The sequence below is a fragment of the Mustelus asterias genome, chromosome 28 (assembly GCF_964213995.1).
Source record: "Mustelus asterias chromosome 28, sMusAst1.hap1.1, whole genome shotgun sequence".
In the NCBI taxonomy this organism is placed as follows: Eukaryota; Metazoa; Chordata; class Chondrichthyes; order Carcharhiniformes; family Triakidae; genus Mustelus; species Mustelus asterias.
In genome coordinates this window covers 27,909,093-27,928,102 of record NC_135828.1, presented here as the reverse complement: position 1 = coordinate 27,928,102, position 19,010 = coordinate 27,909,093, and the positions used below count along the sequence as shown (strand labels likewise).

The window sequence follows — 19,010 nt, the reverse complement described above, 5'->3', positions numbered from 1 at the left end:
GACTATTTCTTCGGGTGAATGGAGTGGTAACTAGGGGGCATAACTATAGGGTTCATGGTGGGAGATATAGGAAGGATGTCCGAGGTAGGTTTTTTACTCAGAGAATGGTTGGGGTGTGGAACAGACTGCCTGCAGTGATAGTGGAGTCAGAAACCTTAGGAACATTTAAGAAGCTATTGGATAGGCACATGGAGTACTTCGGGATGATAGGGAGGAAATAGCTTGATCTTGGTTTCAGACAAAGCTCGGCACAACATCGTGGGCCGTAGGGCCTGTTCTGTGCTGTACTGTTCTATGTTCTATCTTTGACTGTCCTTTGGAAACATCACACAGCCAGCAATATTTATTTCCCAACCATGTTTCTGCAATCGGTTGGTTTAGTTCAGTGGGCTGGATGAGTGGTTAGTTACATGGAGCAACGCCAATAGCATGGGTTCAATTCCTGCACCTGCTGAGGTTATTTGTGAAGATCCACCTCGCTCCTTGCCTGAGGTGTGGAGAGCCTCAGTTAAATCACCTTTGAGGGGCAGAGCAGCAGATGGTCATCTGGGACTGTGGTGACTTTATTATAATGACCATTTTATCAAATCCATTTATCTTTATTTGCGCCACTAGTTCATCATTGAGTATTTAGATAAAAGAGCCTTTATCTTTTCCTTTACTATTGTTCTTTGCATGGTCCTGCTTCACTAATGCACAATTACTGTTAAACTCAGCACCGTCCTGCTTAAATTTATCCAAATCACTGTGGCAAGATTACCGTTTGACTTTAGATTTCTAAATCTCCCCTCAGCAGACCCACTGCACAACCTCCACACAATGTTCTTCGAGTTAATCTTGACAACCATTTTGGTTCTTCCTCAGTCGAACTTCACACAGTGCATGTATAGAATGGACATGTAATCTAAGGCGATTTCATTAAAATATAAAACATTCTTAGAAGGCTTGACCTGCTAGATGCTCAGGTTGCTTCCTTAGAGGCGTTGGTGAGAGATAGAATTGTCACGTAGAAAGGCATGGATTAGTAAGAGATGATCAGCATGGATTTGTTGAAAGAAGGTCTTGCCTCACAAACTTGATTGAATTCTTTGAGGAAGTGACACGAAAGATTGATGAAGGTAGTGCAGTGGATGTTGCGTACATGGATTTTAGCAAGTTGTTTTGACAAGGTTCAAAAAAGAAAGCAAAAGCCAAAGGGGTAGTCAATGTGATAGAGTGTCGGGATCCTTGCTACTTGTGTTGCATATTAATGATTCGGACATGAAAGTAGGGGGCATGTTAGGAAATTTGCAGACAACACAAAGATTGACCAAGTAATGATAGTGCAGCTATAATCTCCAAGATGATATCGATGGGTTGGTGGAGTGGGCGGCAAAGTGTCAGATGGGTTTTAATATAGAGAAAAGTGAGGGAGGAAGGAATTTAGGGAGCTCAAACAGTTCTAGGGAATACACAATAAGTGGGAACACACTAAGAGGGGCAGATGAAATGAGAGATCTTTGCATACAAGTACACAGGTTAATGAAGGCAGCAGTTCAAGTAGACAAGGTTGTAAAGAAGGCCAATGGAATGCTCTGATTCATTGGCAGAGGGATAGAATATAAAAGGATATAATGTTGGAATTGTATAAAACACTGGTGAGGCCACAACTGGAGTATTGTGTGCAGTTCTGGTCACCACATTACAGGAAGGATGTTATTGCTCTGGCAAGAGTGCAGAGGAGATTTATAAAAATGTTGCTCGGGCAAGAAAGTGTAGCTATGAGGAGAGATTGGATAGTTTAGGGTTATTTACCTTGGAACAAAGACGACCGAAGGGTGACTTGATCAAGATGTACAAAATTATGAGGGGAATCATAGAATCACTACAGTGCAGAAGGAGGCCCTTCAGCCCATCGAGTCTGCACCAACCACAATCCCACCCAGGCCCTATTCCTGTAACCCCACATATTTACCCTGATAATCCCCAGACACTAGGGTCAATTTAGCATCTTTGGACAGTGGGAGGAAATCATAGAAATCCTACAGTGCAGAAGGGGGCCATTCGGCCCATCGAGTCTGCACCGACCACAATCCCACCCAGGCCCTATCCCCACATATTTACTTGCTAATCCCTCTCACCTACGCATCTCAGGACTCTAAGGGGCAATTTTTAACCTGGCCAATCAACCTAACCCGCACATCTTTGGACTGTGGGAGAAATCGGAGCATTCGGAGGAAACCCACGCAGACACAGGGAGAATGTGCAAACTCCACGCGCATGGTGACCCGAGGCCAGAATTGAACCTGCGTCCCTGGTGCTGTGAGGCAGCAGTGCTAACCACCGTGCCGCCCCAGAGGACAGGATAAAATTGTTTCCCTTGGTGGAGAATTCTAGAACCAGGAGTCCAGATTCAGGATAAGTGAGCAGTAGGTGTAGAGGGGACATGAAGAATATTTTGGGTTTTTTTTTTTACACAGAGGGTGGTGGGTGTCTGGAAATCACTGCCCGAGTTGGTGGCAGAAGCAGAGACCTTAAATTCTTTAAAAGTACCTGTATCTGCACCAGAAGTGCTGAAAGGTACAGGGTTATGGGCAAGGTGCAGAAAGGTGGGATTAGAAAGGGTACCTGGGTGTCCTCGGGCTGGCATAGACAAGATGGACCGAATGGCCTTCTTCTGTGCTGTAACTTTTCCATGCTTTTATGGATGAGGGTTGCAGCAGATGGGTTGAGGCTGTGATTAAGTACGGTTTTTATTTTTTAATGTTGATTTGCATCACTGCCCCATGACATTCAATGGTGTAATCATCACTGAATCCCCCACTGTCAACATCCTTGGGCTTACCATTGACCAGAAACTCACCACATACTCGCCACATAAGCACAGTGGCTACAAGAGGTCAGAGGCTAGGAATACTGCAGCGAGTAACTCACCTCCTGATTCCCCAAAGCCTCCCCTAAGCCTATCCACCATCTACAAGGCACAAGTCAGGAGTGTGATGGAATACTCCCCACTTGCCTGGATGGGTGCAGCTCCAACAACACTCAAGAAGCTCGACACCATCCAGGACAAAGCAGCCCCGCTTGATTGGCACCACATCCACAAACATCCACTCCCTCCACCACTGACGCTCAGTAGCAGCAGTGTGTACTATCTACAAGATGCACTGCAGCAATTCACCAAAGATCCTTACACAGCACCTTCCAAATCCACCACCACTTCCATCTAGAAGGACAAGGGCAGCAGACAGATGGGAACACCACCGTCTGCAAGTTCCCCTCCAAGCATCCCGATTTGGAAATATATCGCCATTCCTTCGCAGTCGCTGGGTCAAACTCCTAGAATCCCCTCCCCAACGGCATTGTGGGTCAACCCACAGAACATGGACTACAGTGCTTCAAGAAGATAGCTCACCACCACCTTCTCAAGGGCAACTAGGGATGGGCAATAGATGCTGGCCAGCCAGTGACGCCCATGTCCCACGGATGAATAATTCCCAAAGAGATGTTTAATCACTCTCTGGAAAGCACATGGCTTATTCAGGCTGGTACACAATGAACATTGACACCCCTGGGGGTGGAGGATTACTGAAGTACAGAACTGGCAAGAAAAGAGTCAGATGGACTTGAAACGCTAAAGTTTATTTATTAGTGTCACAGGTAGGCTTACACTGCAATGAAGTTACTGTGAAAATCCCCTAGTCGTCACACTCCGGCATCTGTTCGGGTACACTGAGGGAGAATTTAGCATAGCCAGTGCACCTAACCAGCACATCATTCACAGTGTGGGAGGAAACCAGAGCACCCGGAGGAAACCCACGCAGACACGGGGAGAAAATGCAGACTCCGCACAGACAGTGACCCAAGCCGGGAATCGAACCCGGGTCCCTGGCGCTGAGAGGCCGCAGTGCTAACCACTGTGCCGCCATAGGTGCCTCCTTTAGTGTCAACTGAAAATGACCAACTCCCAGCAACTCGGAAATCCCAAAGGAAATGATGAGAAGACAGATAGGATTTAGGGCAGGTTTTATTGACGAACCAATTCACACGCTAGATTAAAAAGACAAGTTTAACAAACCGAGATCAGCAAACAATTTATATTCAAAAACACTAATATTTCAGACATTTTGAACATGCAGGCCCATGTCATTTAGACCAATCATCCCACAGTAAGCGAAGCAGAGCTCAGTTAATCTTCAAGCAGCAAAACTGCTCAAATCAAACTTGCAAAAAAAATATACATTAATTCTCAAACAGGAAAAAACAATTATTGCACTGCAGTATTTTCCTCCAGTGTACAAAGCCCATGTAGGGACTTACCGTGATGCTCCGTCTCCTGCCATTGCAGCATAGTTAGCAGCCCACACAGCATGGCTAGAACCACAACCCGCCACAAGTGGGGCTTAAAGTTAGAAAGCATTTACAGATCCAGTTAATCACCACAGGGCTGTTAGACTGTTAATAGTGTGTTGTCTCAGGTACAAGGCTTATTAGGTGGCTACAACAGACATTTCTCTGCCTAACGTAGCAGGGTATATTGGAAGCAAGAACAGAAAAATATCTGACAGAAAGAAAAGGGATTTGCATTTTAAAACTATCATCTTCATCCAGAGGTTGATGTCTTTCAGTTCCAGATATGACGTTTGCAATGTTCAATAGCCTGTTGGGAAAGTAGATGTGATCAGAAATCGCACGGTCAGTGATCAAAGATAGTGTTGGCTCAGATATACTGCAGCCTCAGTTTGTGAAGGCACTAAATTGGAGAATACAGGTCGACTGGTCTGAGCACACGATGATGTGCTGCCTAAATGGTCAGTTTTTACAGACTGCAGCAGCTCAATCTGTTGCCACGAGAACAGAGTGAATTTCATTGAGATATTTGTGGACGTTCCGGATGTTAACACACTGATAATGATGAAAGGCAGGGGATTGGACACCGCGGGGTGGGGGGGGGGGGGGGAGAGAGGGGAGAGAAGAGGAGATGCCGAGGGGGCACTGAGGGGGGAGCTGAGGGGCAAGGGCATTGGGGCCCAGCTTTGCAGAAGCTGCCGGTGGAGGAGTGGTCAGGGCGAGGCTGGCTGCTGCATCTGAGAATGTGCGTCTTACCCACCTCACTCAGTCTCAGCCCCACACCAACACACAGTTCTACCCACTTCCACAGTGGGTGAGGGTGAGTGAGCACGTGAGTGACACAGACGCACTCACACACTCATAGACACACAGAAAGAGACACAGCCACAGTGACAGACGAAATACAGAAACACACAGAGAGAGAGACACACACTCACTCTATTGGTCATTTTTATTAATTATTCTTTATAATTTCTTTGACATTGCTTTATTATCGCTTAGTAAGTTATTTATTTTCTTCATTTCTCAATGTTTTTTAGAATTCAGTTTAATGTTGTGCCAAATCTTATCTTTCTTAAATTGGCCTCACCTGCCCGTGAATAACAAAGAAATGGAAATGTGACAGCCCACATGACCAGACTGAACAATTCTGATCGAGTCGCACTGATAGAACAATAACCGGTTCACCAAAGCACCAAACCTGCACAAAGAAGCCAAGTCCTGAGGTTTGGTGAGAGAGAGCGACTGCCCTTGACATCAAGGCAGCATCTGACTGAGTGCAGCATCAAGAAGCCCTTGGAAAACTGGAGAGAATGGACCCGAGGGAAACCTAGCCAGACCCAGCACACTGGAAGATGGTCAGTGGTTGGAGGCCAAATCAGCTTAGTCTCAGGCAGGAGTTCCTGAGGAGAGTGTCTTTGTCCCAACCATCGCCCAGCTGCTTCACCAATGACCAAAGTCAAAGTGGGGTAGTTCACTGATAATTGCACAATGTTCAGTCCCATTCCTCAGACACTGAACCAATGTGTAGCTGGAAAGATTGACATTATCCAGGCTTGGGCTGTTCAGGTAATGACCATCGCCAATTGAAGTAATAATGTTGACAATTCTGTTTCACGTGCTGTTTGCTTCCATCAAATTTGCCATCATTGCCCACTACCCACCCAGGAAACTCCCCTCTGCCCCTGCAGAAACCAGCTCCCTCTTCAACCTCCCCCTCCTCAATGTGCTGAATGTGTGGTCAAAGCCCAAATATTTGAATCTGGCCAATCGGATTTCTGCCTTTGCTGCAGCACTGAAACTGTTCTTAATTACATCCTATATGACTCTAATATACTATCCCCCTGATTCTATATGGCTGTGATATACTGTTGTCCAAAGATGTGCAGGTTAGGTTGAGTGGCCATGCTAAAACTGCCCCCTAGTGTCCTGAGATGTGTAGGTTAGAAGGATTAGTGGGTAAAATATGTAGGGATATGGGGGTAGGGCCTGGGTGGGATTGTGGCCGGTGCAGACTCGATGGGCCGAATGGCCTCTTTCTGTACTGTAGGGCCTCTATGATTGATAGCTGCTCCTGATCCTATATGATTGCAATATACTATCCCCCTGATCCTACGTGACTGTGATATACTGCCCTGATCCTATATGGCTGTGATACACTATCCCCCTAATCCTATATGACTGATATATTATCTCCCCGATCCTATGACTGTGATATAGTATCAGCCCTGATCCTATATGACTGTGATATACTATTTCCTTGATTCCCATATGATTGTGATATACTATTCCCCTGATCCTATATGACTGATGTACTATCCACCCTGATCCTATGACTGTGATATACTATGCACCCTGATCCTATATGACTGTGACATACCGCCCTGTTCCTATTTGACTGTGATATACTATCTGCCCTGATCCTACAACATCCCTTTATGTATCCTTTACCCAACTGGTTGCGTAAGTGCCAGTGTTGTAACTTTGTCAGAACACCTTGACCTGGGGCACAGCGAGTTCTGGATCACAAGTCTTCAGCACTATTGTCATGATGCTGTCAAAGTCTTTTCTACATCCAAAGACCACCTGCGATGGAGGATGGCAGTGCATACTCTCTCACATCCAAGTCCACACACGGCAGTGTGCAACATCACTGAGCTCAACAGAACCATTGATACCTACAGTGCATTCGGCCCATCAGGTCTGTACCGACTCTTACCCAAGCTCACCACCCCACCTCTAACCCATATCCCTGCCCATTCATCATGGCTAAATCTACACATCTTTGGACACTAAGGTCCAATTTAGCATGGCCAATCCCCCTAACCTGCACATCTTTGGGCTGTGGGAGGAACCCAGAGGAAACCTACGCAGGCACAAGGGGAATGTGCAAACTCCACGCAGACAGTCACGCAAGGCCAGAATTGGCCCTGGGTTCCTGGTGCTGTGAGGCAGCAGTACGAATACACAGCTGGCATTAGAATGGAAAACCTTGGAGTCACTTTTGAACCTCTCACTTGGCGCATTCTATACAGTATTTTAAAAGTACACTTAACAGTGCAGCAATTGTTGTAATGCTGGTGTGGTGCAGTTACTTACGTTGCACTGGTTTGCAGTTTCCATGTTCTTACACCAGTATGATGGACCCCAAACACATTTATCTGCTCCCAAAAGCTGTTTCTTTGCACCTGCGCAAACTCCAATTTCCTGTAGATGTAAACATGAATTTATTAATTAGACAAATACTGTTGCAAGATCCAAGAAACCTCAAAAAGGTGTACTGTACCAAAAGCAGTTACCCATCTAGAGAGTTTTGCTTATTATTCTGAATTCTGGTGTTCATCCATCATCTACAAGGCACAAGTCAGGAGTGTGATGGAATACTCCCCACTTGCCTGGATGGGTGCAGCTCCAACAACACTCAAGAAGCTCAACACCATCCAGGACAAAGCAGCCCCGCTTGATTGGCACCCCATCTACAAATGTTCAATCCCTCCACCACCGACATTCAGTACACACTCTTGCTACTATCTACAAGATGCACTGCAGCAATTCACCAAAGATCCTTAGACAGCATCTTCCAAACCCACGACCACTTCAATCTAGAAGGAAGCAAGGGCAGCAGATACATAGGAACACCACCACCTGCAAGTTCCCCTCCAAGCCACTCACCATCCTGACTTGGAAACATATCGCCGCTCCTTCGCAGTCGCTGGGACAAAATCCTGGAACTCCCTCCCAAACAGCACTGTGGGTCGACCCACAGAACATGGACTGCAGCGATTCAAGAAGACAGCTCACCACCACCTTCTCAAGAGCAAATAGGGATGGGCAATAAAAGCTGGCCAGCCAGCGATGCCCATGTCCCACGAATGAATAAAAGAAACTATTGTTATTGCCATTTCTACACCCATTAGAACAGGGGAAAATAGCATTTTCTTTCCTCCATTAGATAGAGACCCCCCTCCTCATCACTGGATTTTCCATGGTATTGCTTACAGTGAATGACTGTTTCGCAATAACACAAAATTTGGAAATACTCTGCATGTCAGGCAGCATCTGTGGAGAGAGAACAGGTTTGCAGAATGGATGGACAAATGCCAGGTGAAATTTAATGTCACATTACAGATGTGCGAGGTAGCTGATCTTGGCAGGAAAGAAGCAGAGATAAAGGGGACGATTCGAAAGGACACCATGTTTGCATACTGAATGGAGGTGTGCAACAAAGCCGCCCCAAGTCTACATTTGGTCTCCCCAATGTTGAGACCCATCGTGAGCAACAAACAGCGTATTTTCAAGTGAAAGAAACGCAATTAAATCATCTGGAAGTGTTTGGGCTCTTGGATGAGTGAAAAGAGAGATGGGATAGCATCCATACCGTGCAGAAGGAGGCCATTTGCCCATCGAGTCTGCACTGACCACAATAGCACCCAGGCGTTATCCCCATATATTTACCCCAGCGAGTCCCCCTGCTAAAATTGCTAAGGGGCAATTTAGCATGGCCAATCCACCTAACCCACACATCTTTGGACTGTGGGAGGAAACCGGAGCACCCGGAGAAAACCCACGCAGACACGGGGAGAACGTGCAAACTCCACACAGTCACCCGAGGCTGGAATTGAACCCGAGTCCCTGGTGCTGAGAGGCAGCAGTGCTAACCGCTGTGCCGCCCATGTTGACATTGTTACATCTCTAACGTTTGCATGGAGAGGTGCCAGAGTGAAAGAAGAGTGGATCAGGATGCCACAGAGGGAATGGTCTCTCCTGAATGCTGAAACAGAAGGGCAGGGATACACACATTTGGTGATGACAGCATGCTGGAGTGGACGGGAATGGTGAAAATGCAATGGAAAATCTGTTGCGAGTGGAGGTAAGTGGGGCGGAAGGTGAGGACAAGGATTACCTTATCGGGTTTCAGACAGGTGGAGGGGAAGTGGTGAGAGCAGGAAGGGAGTTAAATTGATTGGACACGTTTGGAGGATCCTGTTAACTGCCAGACTGGAGTCCCTGGTTGAGGAAAAAAGACATATTTAAAGTGTTGGTGTGGAAAGCTACACCATCAGAACAGCTGCAATGGAAGTGGAGAAACAGAGGATGGAATTTGAGTCCCAATAGAAATCAGGGATGTGAGGAGAGGTAGCTGTGGGAGTCCATGAATTTGAAATGAATATTACTTGAAAAGCTATCTCCAGAAATGGAGCAGAGAAGTAGAGGAAGAGAGGTCAGAGATGGACCAGGTGAAGGCGAGAGAAGGATGGAAATTGGAAACAAAGTCAATGACATTTTTCAGTTTCAACAATAACGTGATGAAATGTTTAACATATTCTGCAGAGTAAGGAAACACTTTAAAATGGGCTGTGTTTGCTGCCAACATCTTGCATGCACAGTTGTATGCTGATGGTAGATCCATGTCATCGACGTCAGGAAGCGCAGAGGAGAACATGCTCCTGTCTACATCAACAGGGATGAAGTAGAAAGGGTCGAGAGCTTCAAGTTTTTAGGTGCCCAGATCACCAACAACCTGTCCTGGTCCCCCCATGCTGACACTATAGTTAAGAAAGCCCACCAACGCCTCTACTTTTTCAGAAAACTTAAGGAAATTTGGCATGTCAGTTACGATTCTCATCAACTTTTACAGATGCACCATAGAAAACATTCTTTCTGGTTGTATCACAGTTTGGTATGGCTCCTGCTCTGCCCAAGACCGCAAGGAACTACAAAAGGTCGTGAATTAGCTCAATCCATCACGCAAACCAGCCTCCCATCCATTGACACTGTCTACACTTCCCGCTGCCTCGACAAAGCAGCCAGCATAATCAAGGACCCCACGTACCGCGGACATTCTCTCTTCCACCATCTTCCGTCGGGAGAAAGATACAAAAGTCTGAGGTCACGTACCAACCGACTCAAGAAGCTTCTTCCCTGCTGCCGTCAGACTTTTGAATGGACCTACCTTGCATTAAGTTGATCTTTCGCTACACCCTAGCTATGACTGTAACGCTACATTCTGCACTCTCCTTTCCTTCTCTATGAACGATATGCTTTGTCTGTATAGCGCGCAAGAAACAATACTTTTCACTGTATCCCAGTACATTAGACAATAATAAAATCAAACCAAATGGTTACAGCTGCCATCTTCACAGGCAGCAATGCACGGCAGAGCTTCTTCATGGTTATCACTGTCCTTGGCAGCAAGCAGAGAAAATTTCTAACCTGGACTGAGAGTGATGGATTTTGAAAGCTCCTTTTCCAGCGGGTTATAAGGGAAGGGTTTGCAGATGGCAAGCTAAAATCCTTTCCTGCAGTTGTGCTTGTGTATCTAAATTCAGTGACGTAAGTAGATTGGAGTTTGCTGTGAGGGTTAAACTACCTCTCCTCGTTCTCCCACTCCCACCACTCTGCAGGCTCCAGCCATTGGATTTTATGCATGCACAAATGGGTATCAGTGGACATGTTGGGATGACATGGTGCTGTTTTAAATGCTCAAGGCACTGAACACACTCCGACTTCAAGACAATCAAGAAATTAAAGTAAAAGGAATTTGGGTTGGGAGAATTGAAGGCTAAGAAAAAATACTCAAGAATTATCTGCAAAAACAGCTCGAGGTGAAATGAGTGGAAAATCTTTTAACTCCACGCATAATTGCATGCATTAATATGCAAACATCCGAGAAATTAACAGCAGTCCTGGAAAAGAATATGAGCGCAGTGATCTGTAGGTGGGGTGTGCAAATCTAAATGAATAATAATCACATTGATTTACTTTGCTATGTATGGTATGGAATCAAGACATTTGGGAAATAAGTTTGCAGCTTACAAAGAGATAGGTTAGCCAGAAATCCGAGAGAACAGTTGTGAGAAACCAAGATATTTTGTTCTCAAATGGGGAATGGATAAAAAAATTTTTTTTTTTTTTTTTAAAATGGTATTTTTCAGGATTTTCTGGAATTTGGATGGGGTTCATAGGTACAGGACCAGGCCTCTCAACAGTGGCCTGTTGGAACAGTGTCCCTAAAATGTTGAAGTTTCCTGCCCCAGGCTTCTATGTCGACATTGCTAAGTCCATAAGACGATGTCTCACATTGCCTTATCTACACAAGTACCCAGTAAATGCTGGCAAATGACTCTCAGCAGGAGGTAAACTAAAATACGTCAAAGAACAAAGAACAGTACAGCACAGGAAACAGGCCCTTCGGCCCTCCAAGCCTGTGCCGCTCCTTGGTCCAACTAGACCAATCGTTTGTATCCCTCCATTCCCAGGCTGCTTATGTGACTATCCAGGTAAGTCTTAAACGATGTCAGCGTGCCTGCCTGCACCACCCTACTTGGCAGCGCATTCCAGGCCCCCACCACCCTCTGTGTAAAAAACGCCCCTCTGATGTCTGAGTTATACTTCGCCCCTCTCAGCTTGAGCCCGTGACCCCTCGTGATCGTCACCTCCGACCTGGGAAAAAGCTTCCCACTGTTCACCCTATCTATACCCTTCATAATCTTGTATACCTCTATTAGATCTCCCCTCATTCTCCGTCTTTCCAAGGAGAACAACCCCAGTCTACCCAATCTCTCCTCATAGCTAAGACCCTCCATACCAGGCAACATCCTGGTAAACCTTCTCTGCACTCTCTCCAATGCCTCCACGTCCTTCTGGTAGTGCGGCGACCAGAACTGGACACAGTACTCCAAATGTGGCCTAACCAGCGTTCTATACAGCTGCATCATCAGACTCCAGCTTTTATACTCTATACCCCGTCCTATAAAGGCAAGCATACCATATGCCTTCTTCACCACCTTCTCCACCTGTGTTGCCACCTTCAAGGATTTGTGGACTTGCACACCGAGGTCCCTCTGTGTTTCTATACTCCTGATGACTCTGCCATTTATTGTATAACTCCTCCCTACATTATTTCTTCCAAAATGCATCACTTCGCATTTATCCGGATTAAACTCCATCTGCCACCTCTCCGTCCAATTTTCCAGCCTATCTATATCCTGCTGTATTGCCTGACAATGCTCTTCACTATCCGCAATTCCAGCCATCTTCGTGTCATCCGCAAACTTGCTGATAACACCAGTTACACCTTCTTCCAAATCATTTATATATATCACAAATAGCAGAGGTCCCAGTACAGAGCCCTGCGGAACACCACTGGTCACAGACCTCCAGCCGGAAAAAGACCCTTCGACCACTACCCTCTGTCTCCTATGGCCAAGCCAGTTCTCCACCCATCGAGCCACTTCTCCTTGTATCCCATGAGCCTTAACCTTCTTAACCAACCTGCCATGTGGGACTTTGTCAAATGCCTTACTGAAATCCATATAGACGACATCCACGGCCCTTCCTTCATCGACTGTTTTTGTCACTTCCTCAAAAAACTCCACCAAATTTGTAAGGCACGACCTCCCTCTTACAAAACCATGCCGTCTGTCACTAATGAGATTGTTTCGTTCTAAATGCACATACATCCTGTCTCTAAGAATCCTCTCCAACAACTTCCCTACCACGGACGTCAAGCTCACGTGATGGACAAGGGGGGGGGGGGGGTAACACAGTCAGTCATACTGCACAGAAAAAGGCCCTTCCGTCCACCAACCATCGAATGCCAATATATACTAATCCCATTTACCAGCACTTGGACCATAGCTTACTATGTCTTGATGATTTAAATGATTGTCCATGTGCTTCTTAAATGAGCAAAGAACAAAGAAAATTACAGCACAGGAACAGGTCCTTCAGCCCTCCAAGCCTGCACCAAATGAACCAAAACCCCCTACCCTCCCAGGGACCTAGTCCCTCTATTCCCATCCTATTCATGTATTTGTCCAGACACCCCCTTAAAAGTCACTATCGTATCCGCTAAATGTTGCGAGGATACCTGCCTCCAGCACCCTCTTAGGCAGCATGTTCTATATTTCCACCACCCACTCTATCAGATCTTCCCTCAGCCTCCTCTGCTCCAGGGAAAACAAACCCAGCCTACCCAGTCTCTCTTCGCATAGCTGAAACTTTCCATCTCAGGCAACATCCTAGTGAATCTCCTCTATACCCTCTCCAGTGCAATCACATCCTTCCAATAGTTTGGCAACCAGAACTGCAAACAATACTTCATCTGTGGCCAAACCAATGTTTTATGAAGTTGTACCAAGACCTCCCTGCTCCTATATTCTATGGCTTGGCTAATGAAGGCAAACATTCCATACGCTCACCACTCTACCTGTGCTGCCACCTTCAGGGATCTATGGACTTGTACACCAAGGTCCCTTTGTTCCTCAACACTCCCTAGTGGCTTACCGCTCATTGTGTATATCCTATCCTTATTAGACCTCCCAAAAAGCATCACCTCAACTTATCAGGATTAAATTCTATCTGCCATTGCTCTGCCCAGCTTACCAGCTGATCAATATCAGTCTACAACCTCAGACTAACCTCCTCACTATCAACACCATCATCAATTTTCATGTCATCTGCAAGCTTACTAATGATACCTTCTACATTCACATCTGAGTCGTTAATATATGTAACAAACAGCAAGGGTCCCAGCACCGATCCCTGTGGTACACCACTCGTCGCAGGCTTCCAATCACAAAAGCAACCCTTCACCTTTGCTTCCTATTTACAAACCAATTTTGAATGGAATTTGCCAACTTGCCTTGGAGCCCAACCTTTTCAACCAAGGGTTCCATAACACCTTGCATTGAACCATAGAAACGTTACAGCACAGAAGGAGGCCATTCTGCCCATCTTGTCCATGCCAGCCCGAGGACAGTCAGATGCTCTTTCTAATCCCACCTTCCTGCGCCCAGCCCCATAGCCCTGTAGCTTACAGCACTCAAGGTGCAGATCCAGGTGCTTTTTAGAAATACTGTTTGGGGTCTCCGCCTCCACCACCAACTCGGGCAGAAAATTCCTGACACCCACCACCCTTTGTCTAAAAAAGTTCTTCCTCATGTCCCCTCTACACCTACTGTCATTTATCTTGAATCTATGACCCCTGGTTTTAGAATGCTCCACCAAAGGAAACAATTTTATCCAGTCCACTCTGTCTCTTCCCCTCAATTTTGTTCACCTCCATCAACTCACCCCTCAACCTTCTCTGTTCCAAGGTAAATAACCCCAATCTATCCAACCTCTCCTCAGATACACTTTTCCAGCCCTGGCAACATTCTTATAAACCTCCTCCGCACTCTGTCCACAGCAATAACATCCTTCCTGTAATGTAGTGACCAGAACTGCGCACAATACTCCAGTTGTGGCCTTACCAGTGTTTTATACAATTCCAACATTATATCCTTTTATATTCTATCCCTCTGCCAATGAAGCAGAGCATTCCATTGGCCTTCTTTACAACGTTGTCTACTTGAACTGCTGCCTTCATTGATCTGCGTACTTGTATGCAAAGATCTCTCACTTCATCTGCCCCTCTTAGTATATTCCTATTCATTGTGTATTCCCTAGAACTGTTTGACCTCCCTAAATGCGTGACCTCAGACTTTCCGTAAAGTAAAGTTTATTTATTAGTCACAAGCTTACATTAACACTGCAATGAAGTTACTATGAAATTCCCCTCGTGGTCACAGTCCGGCACCTGTTTGGGTCAATGCACCTAACCAGCAAGTCTTTCAGAATGTGGGAGGAAACCGGAGCACCCGGAGGAAACCCACGCAGACACGAGGAGAATGTGCAAACTCCACACAGACAGTGACCCAAGCCGGGAATCGAACCCGGGCCCTGGCACTACGAAGCAGCAGTGCTAACCACTGTGCCACCCTTTCTATGCTAAAATCCATCTGCCACTTTACCACCCACTCCACCAACCAATCGATATCATTTTGTAGATTATACCTATTCATTACACTATCCACTACTCGGCCAAACTTCGTGTGGCCTGCACATTTTTCAGCCCCCCACGCTCATGTCCAAATTGTTAATATATAAAACAAACAGCAGGGGTCCTAATGCCAAACCCGGTGGAACACCACTTGAAACAACTTTCCATTCACAAGGGCAGCCATCCACCATTACCCTTTGTTTCCCGTTACTAAGCCAACTTCTGATCCAGTTTGCCACATTACCCTGTATACCATGGGATTTTACTTTTTTTTGACTAACCTGCCGTGTGGGACCTTGTCAAATGCCTTGCTAAAATCCACATACAGAACATCCACTGCACTATCAACCCTGCATGTCACTTCCTCAAAGAATTCCATCAAGTTTGTGAGGCAAGACCTTCCTTGAACAAATCCATGCTGACCCTCTCTGACTAGTCCATGCCTTTCTACTGACAGTTAAGCCTCTCAGGATTAATTCTACTAATTTGCCCACCACCGATGCAAGACTTTGTGGAGCCGATCAGCCATGATCTTATTGAATGATGGGGCAGGCTCGAGGGGCTAGATGGCCTACTTCTGCACGATAATCTCTTGTGCGGGACTTCGTCAAAACACTTTCTGAAAGTCCAAATAAACCACATCGACTGGCTCCCCCTTGTCAACTCTACTAGTTACATCTTCAAAGAATTCCAACAGATTTGTCAAGCATGATTTCCCCTTCATAAATCCATGCTGAGACTGTCTGATCCTGCCACTGCTTTCTAAATGCTCCGCTATAAAGTCCTTTATAATAGATTCGCGAATTATCGCCAGTTAGGCTTACTGGTCTATAATTCTCGGTTTTCTTTCTACCACCCTTTTTGAACATTAGAGTGACATTAACTACCCTCCAATCTCCAGGGACTATTCCAGAGTCCATAGAATCCTGGAAGATGATCACCAATGCATCCACTATTTCTAGAGCCACTTCCTTAAGTACTCTGGGATGTAGATTATCAGGCCCTGGGGATTTATCCGCCTTCAATCCCATCAATTTTCCCAGCACCATTTCTCTACTAATATTGATCTCCCTCAGTTCTTCCCTCTCACTAAATCTTGCATTCTCCAAGTCTGGTATCTGATTGGTGTCCTCTTTTGTGAAGACAGAACCAAAGTATGTATTCAGTTGCTCAGCTATTTCTTTGTCCTTATTATATATTCAGTAAAGTTTATTTATTAGTCACAAGTAAGGCTTACATTAACACTGCTATGTGAAAATCCCCTCGCTGCCACACTTTGACGCCTGTTCGGGTCAATGCACCTAACCTGCACCCAGAGGAAACCCATGCAGACACGGGGAGAATGTGCAAACTCCACACAGACAGTGATCCAAGCTGGGAATTGAACCCAGGTCCCTGGTGCTGTGCGATAGCAGTGCTAACCACTGTGCCGGCCATATGTTCCTCCGTTTCTGTCTGTAGGGGATCTACATTGGTCTTCACCAACCTCTTTCTCTTCACATATCTATAGAAACTCTCAATGTCAGTCTTTATATTCCCTGCAAGCTTACTTTCGTACTGTATTTTCCCCTTCTTAATCAATCCTTGGGTCGTTCCTTGTTGAATTCTAAACTTCTCCCAATCCTCAGACCTATTATTTTTCTTGGCCAATCTGTATGCTTCTTCCTTGGATCAGATACTCTCTCTAATTTCCTTTGTAAGCCATGGATTGGCCGCCTTATCCATTTTGCTTTTGTGCCAGACAGGAATAAACAGTTGCTGCAGTTCCCCCACGTGTTCCTCGAATGTTTGTCATTGCTTATTCACTGTCATCCCTTTAAGCAACTCTCCCCAATCTATCAAGGCCAAGTCACGCCTCACATCCTCACAGTTTCCTTTATTAAGATTCAGCACCTGAGTCTCCGAATCAACTACTTCACTCTCCATCTTGATAAAAAATTCTATTATGTTATGGTTGTTCATCCCCAAGGGGTCTCGTACAGCTAGATTGGCAATGATTCCCCTCTCATTACACAGTACCCAGTCTAAGATGGCCTTCTCTCTAGTTGTTCCTCCACATATTGGTCAAGAAAACCATCCCGTATACACTCCAGGAATTCCTCCTCTACGGCATTGTGGCCAATTTGATTTGCCCAATCTATGACACGATGGCATAGTGGTTAGTACTGCTGCCTCACAGCGCCATGGACCCAGGTTCAATTCCCGGCTTGGGTCACTGTCTGAGTGGAGTCTACACTTTCTCCCATGTCTGCGTGGGTTTCCTCCGGGTGCTCCGGTTTCCTCCCACAGTCCAAAGATCTGCGGGTTAGGTTGATTGGCTGTGCTAAATTGCCCCTTAGTGTCAGGGGTCTAGTTAGGGTAAATGCATGGGATAATGGGGACAGGGTTTGGGAGGGATTGTGGTTGGTGCAGACTTGATGGGCCAAAGGGCCTCCTTCTGCACTGTATAATTCTATGATCTACGTGCAGATTAAAAATCACCCATGATTACCGATATTCCCTCATCACATGCATCTCTAATTTTGTGTTTAATGCCATTCCCAACATCACCAGTGGTTAAGGGGTTTATATATGACACCCAAACTGCAGTTTTTTGCCCCTTGGTATTTCTCAACTCTACCCATACAGACTCCATATTGTCAGAGCCAATATCCTTTCTCACTGGTGTGTTAATTTCCTCTTTAACCAGCAATGCCACTCCACAACCATTTCCTTTACATCTGACCTTCCTGAGACATTCAGTTCCCACCCCGGTCACCCTGCAGCCATGTCTCTGCAATCCCAATTATATCGTACCCGTTTACATCTATCTGCGCGATTAGACCATCCACTTTATTGCAAGTGCTCCACGCATTAAGGCTCAGAGCCTTTAAGCTCGAGTTATCATAGAATCCTACGGTGCAGGAGGCCATTTGGCTCATCGAGTCTGCACCAACCACAATCCCACCCAGACCCTACCCCCATGCATTTACCCCAACTAGTCCCCCGACACTAAGGGGCAATTTAGCATTGCCAATCTACCTAACCTGCACATCTTTGGACTGAGGGGGGAAACCGGAGCACCCGGACGAATCCCACTTAGACACAGGGAGAACGTGCAAACTACACACAGACAGTGACCCAAGCCGTGAATTGAACCCGGGTCCCTGGTGCTGGGAGGCAGCAGTGCTAACCACTGTGCCACCGTGTTTTTAACATTATTTGTCTCGCTCCCAAAATTTTCCTCTCTAGCCCTGTTTGAATTTTGGCCTTGGTTTCTCTGCCAATCACTTTTCATATTACCTTTTCTACCTTTTGTTTTTGTCCTTGCTCCCTCCTTACACAGGTTCTCCTTTGGGTACTTTGTGACTCATAAATCTTAGAACTTACAGGAGGGCAGGCGGAGCCAGGGACAGGACAATGGCCTGAATTGTTCCAGGAATTGGCGGGCAAGTTCTGAGCAATCCTGCAAGTTTCAAACGACACTTAGTGCTAACCTGGTGGTAGTTCTGTGCTGTCCACTAAACTCACTGTGAAGCAGGTCCAAGCACTGCACAAAAGCTGCAGTTTACACACAGCAGGGCAGAGAAATGGCAGAAGGCATTCACAAGAAAGTTAAATTATACTCACTGTGCAAACAAAGTTTGGGTCCATAGTTTGCAGCAAGGCTTCCAGCAGAGCTTCTCCATATTGACTTATCAGCTGCTTGCACTGAAACACCAAAGCCATTCGTTCGGTAAGTGGTCATTAAGGCAGGAAATCTCGCAGTTACAGCTCCAAATGCATTCAGCACGCACACAAACACACACACAAACAAACACACTCACGCACGCACGCTGAAGTGAAGAGGCAAATAATAATGTCCCCTTTAGAATCC

At 46.0% G+C, this 19,010-nt stretch overlaps 1 protein-coding gene across 1 annotated transcript in view; it reads right to left on the bottom strand.

Annotated features, from left to right (window-relative positions):
* Positions 1–3,988: 3,988 nt before the first annotated feature.
* psap (prosaposin) overlaps positions 3,989–19,010 on the bottom strand; it is a 66,475-nt gene continuing 51,453 nt past the window's right edge. The window contains exons 12-14 of the mRNA XM_078199770.1: positions 18,764–18,844; positions 7,429–7,536; positions 3,989–4,639 (exon numbers count right to left, since the gene is read on the bottom strand). Of these exons, the coding sequence (XP_078055896.1) occupies positions 4,604–4,639; positions 7,429–7,536; positions 18,764–18,844 (225 nt within the window). The 3' untranslated portion in view covers positions 3,989–4,603. The remainder of the gene's footprint in view (positions 4,640–7,428; positions 7,537–18,763; positions 18,845–19,010) is intronic.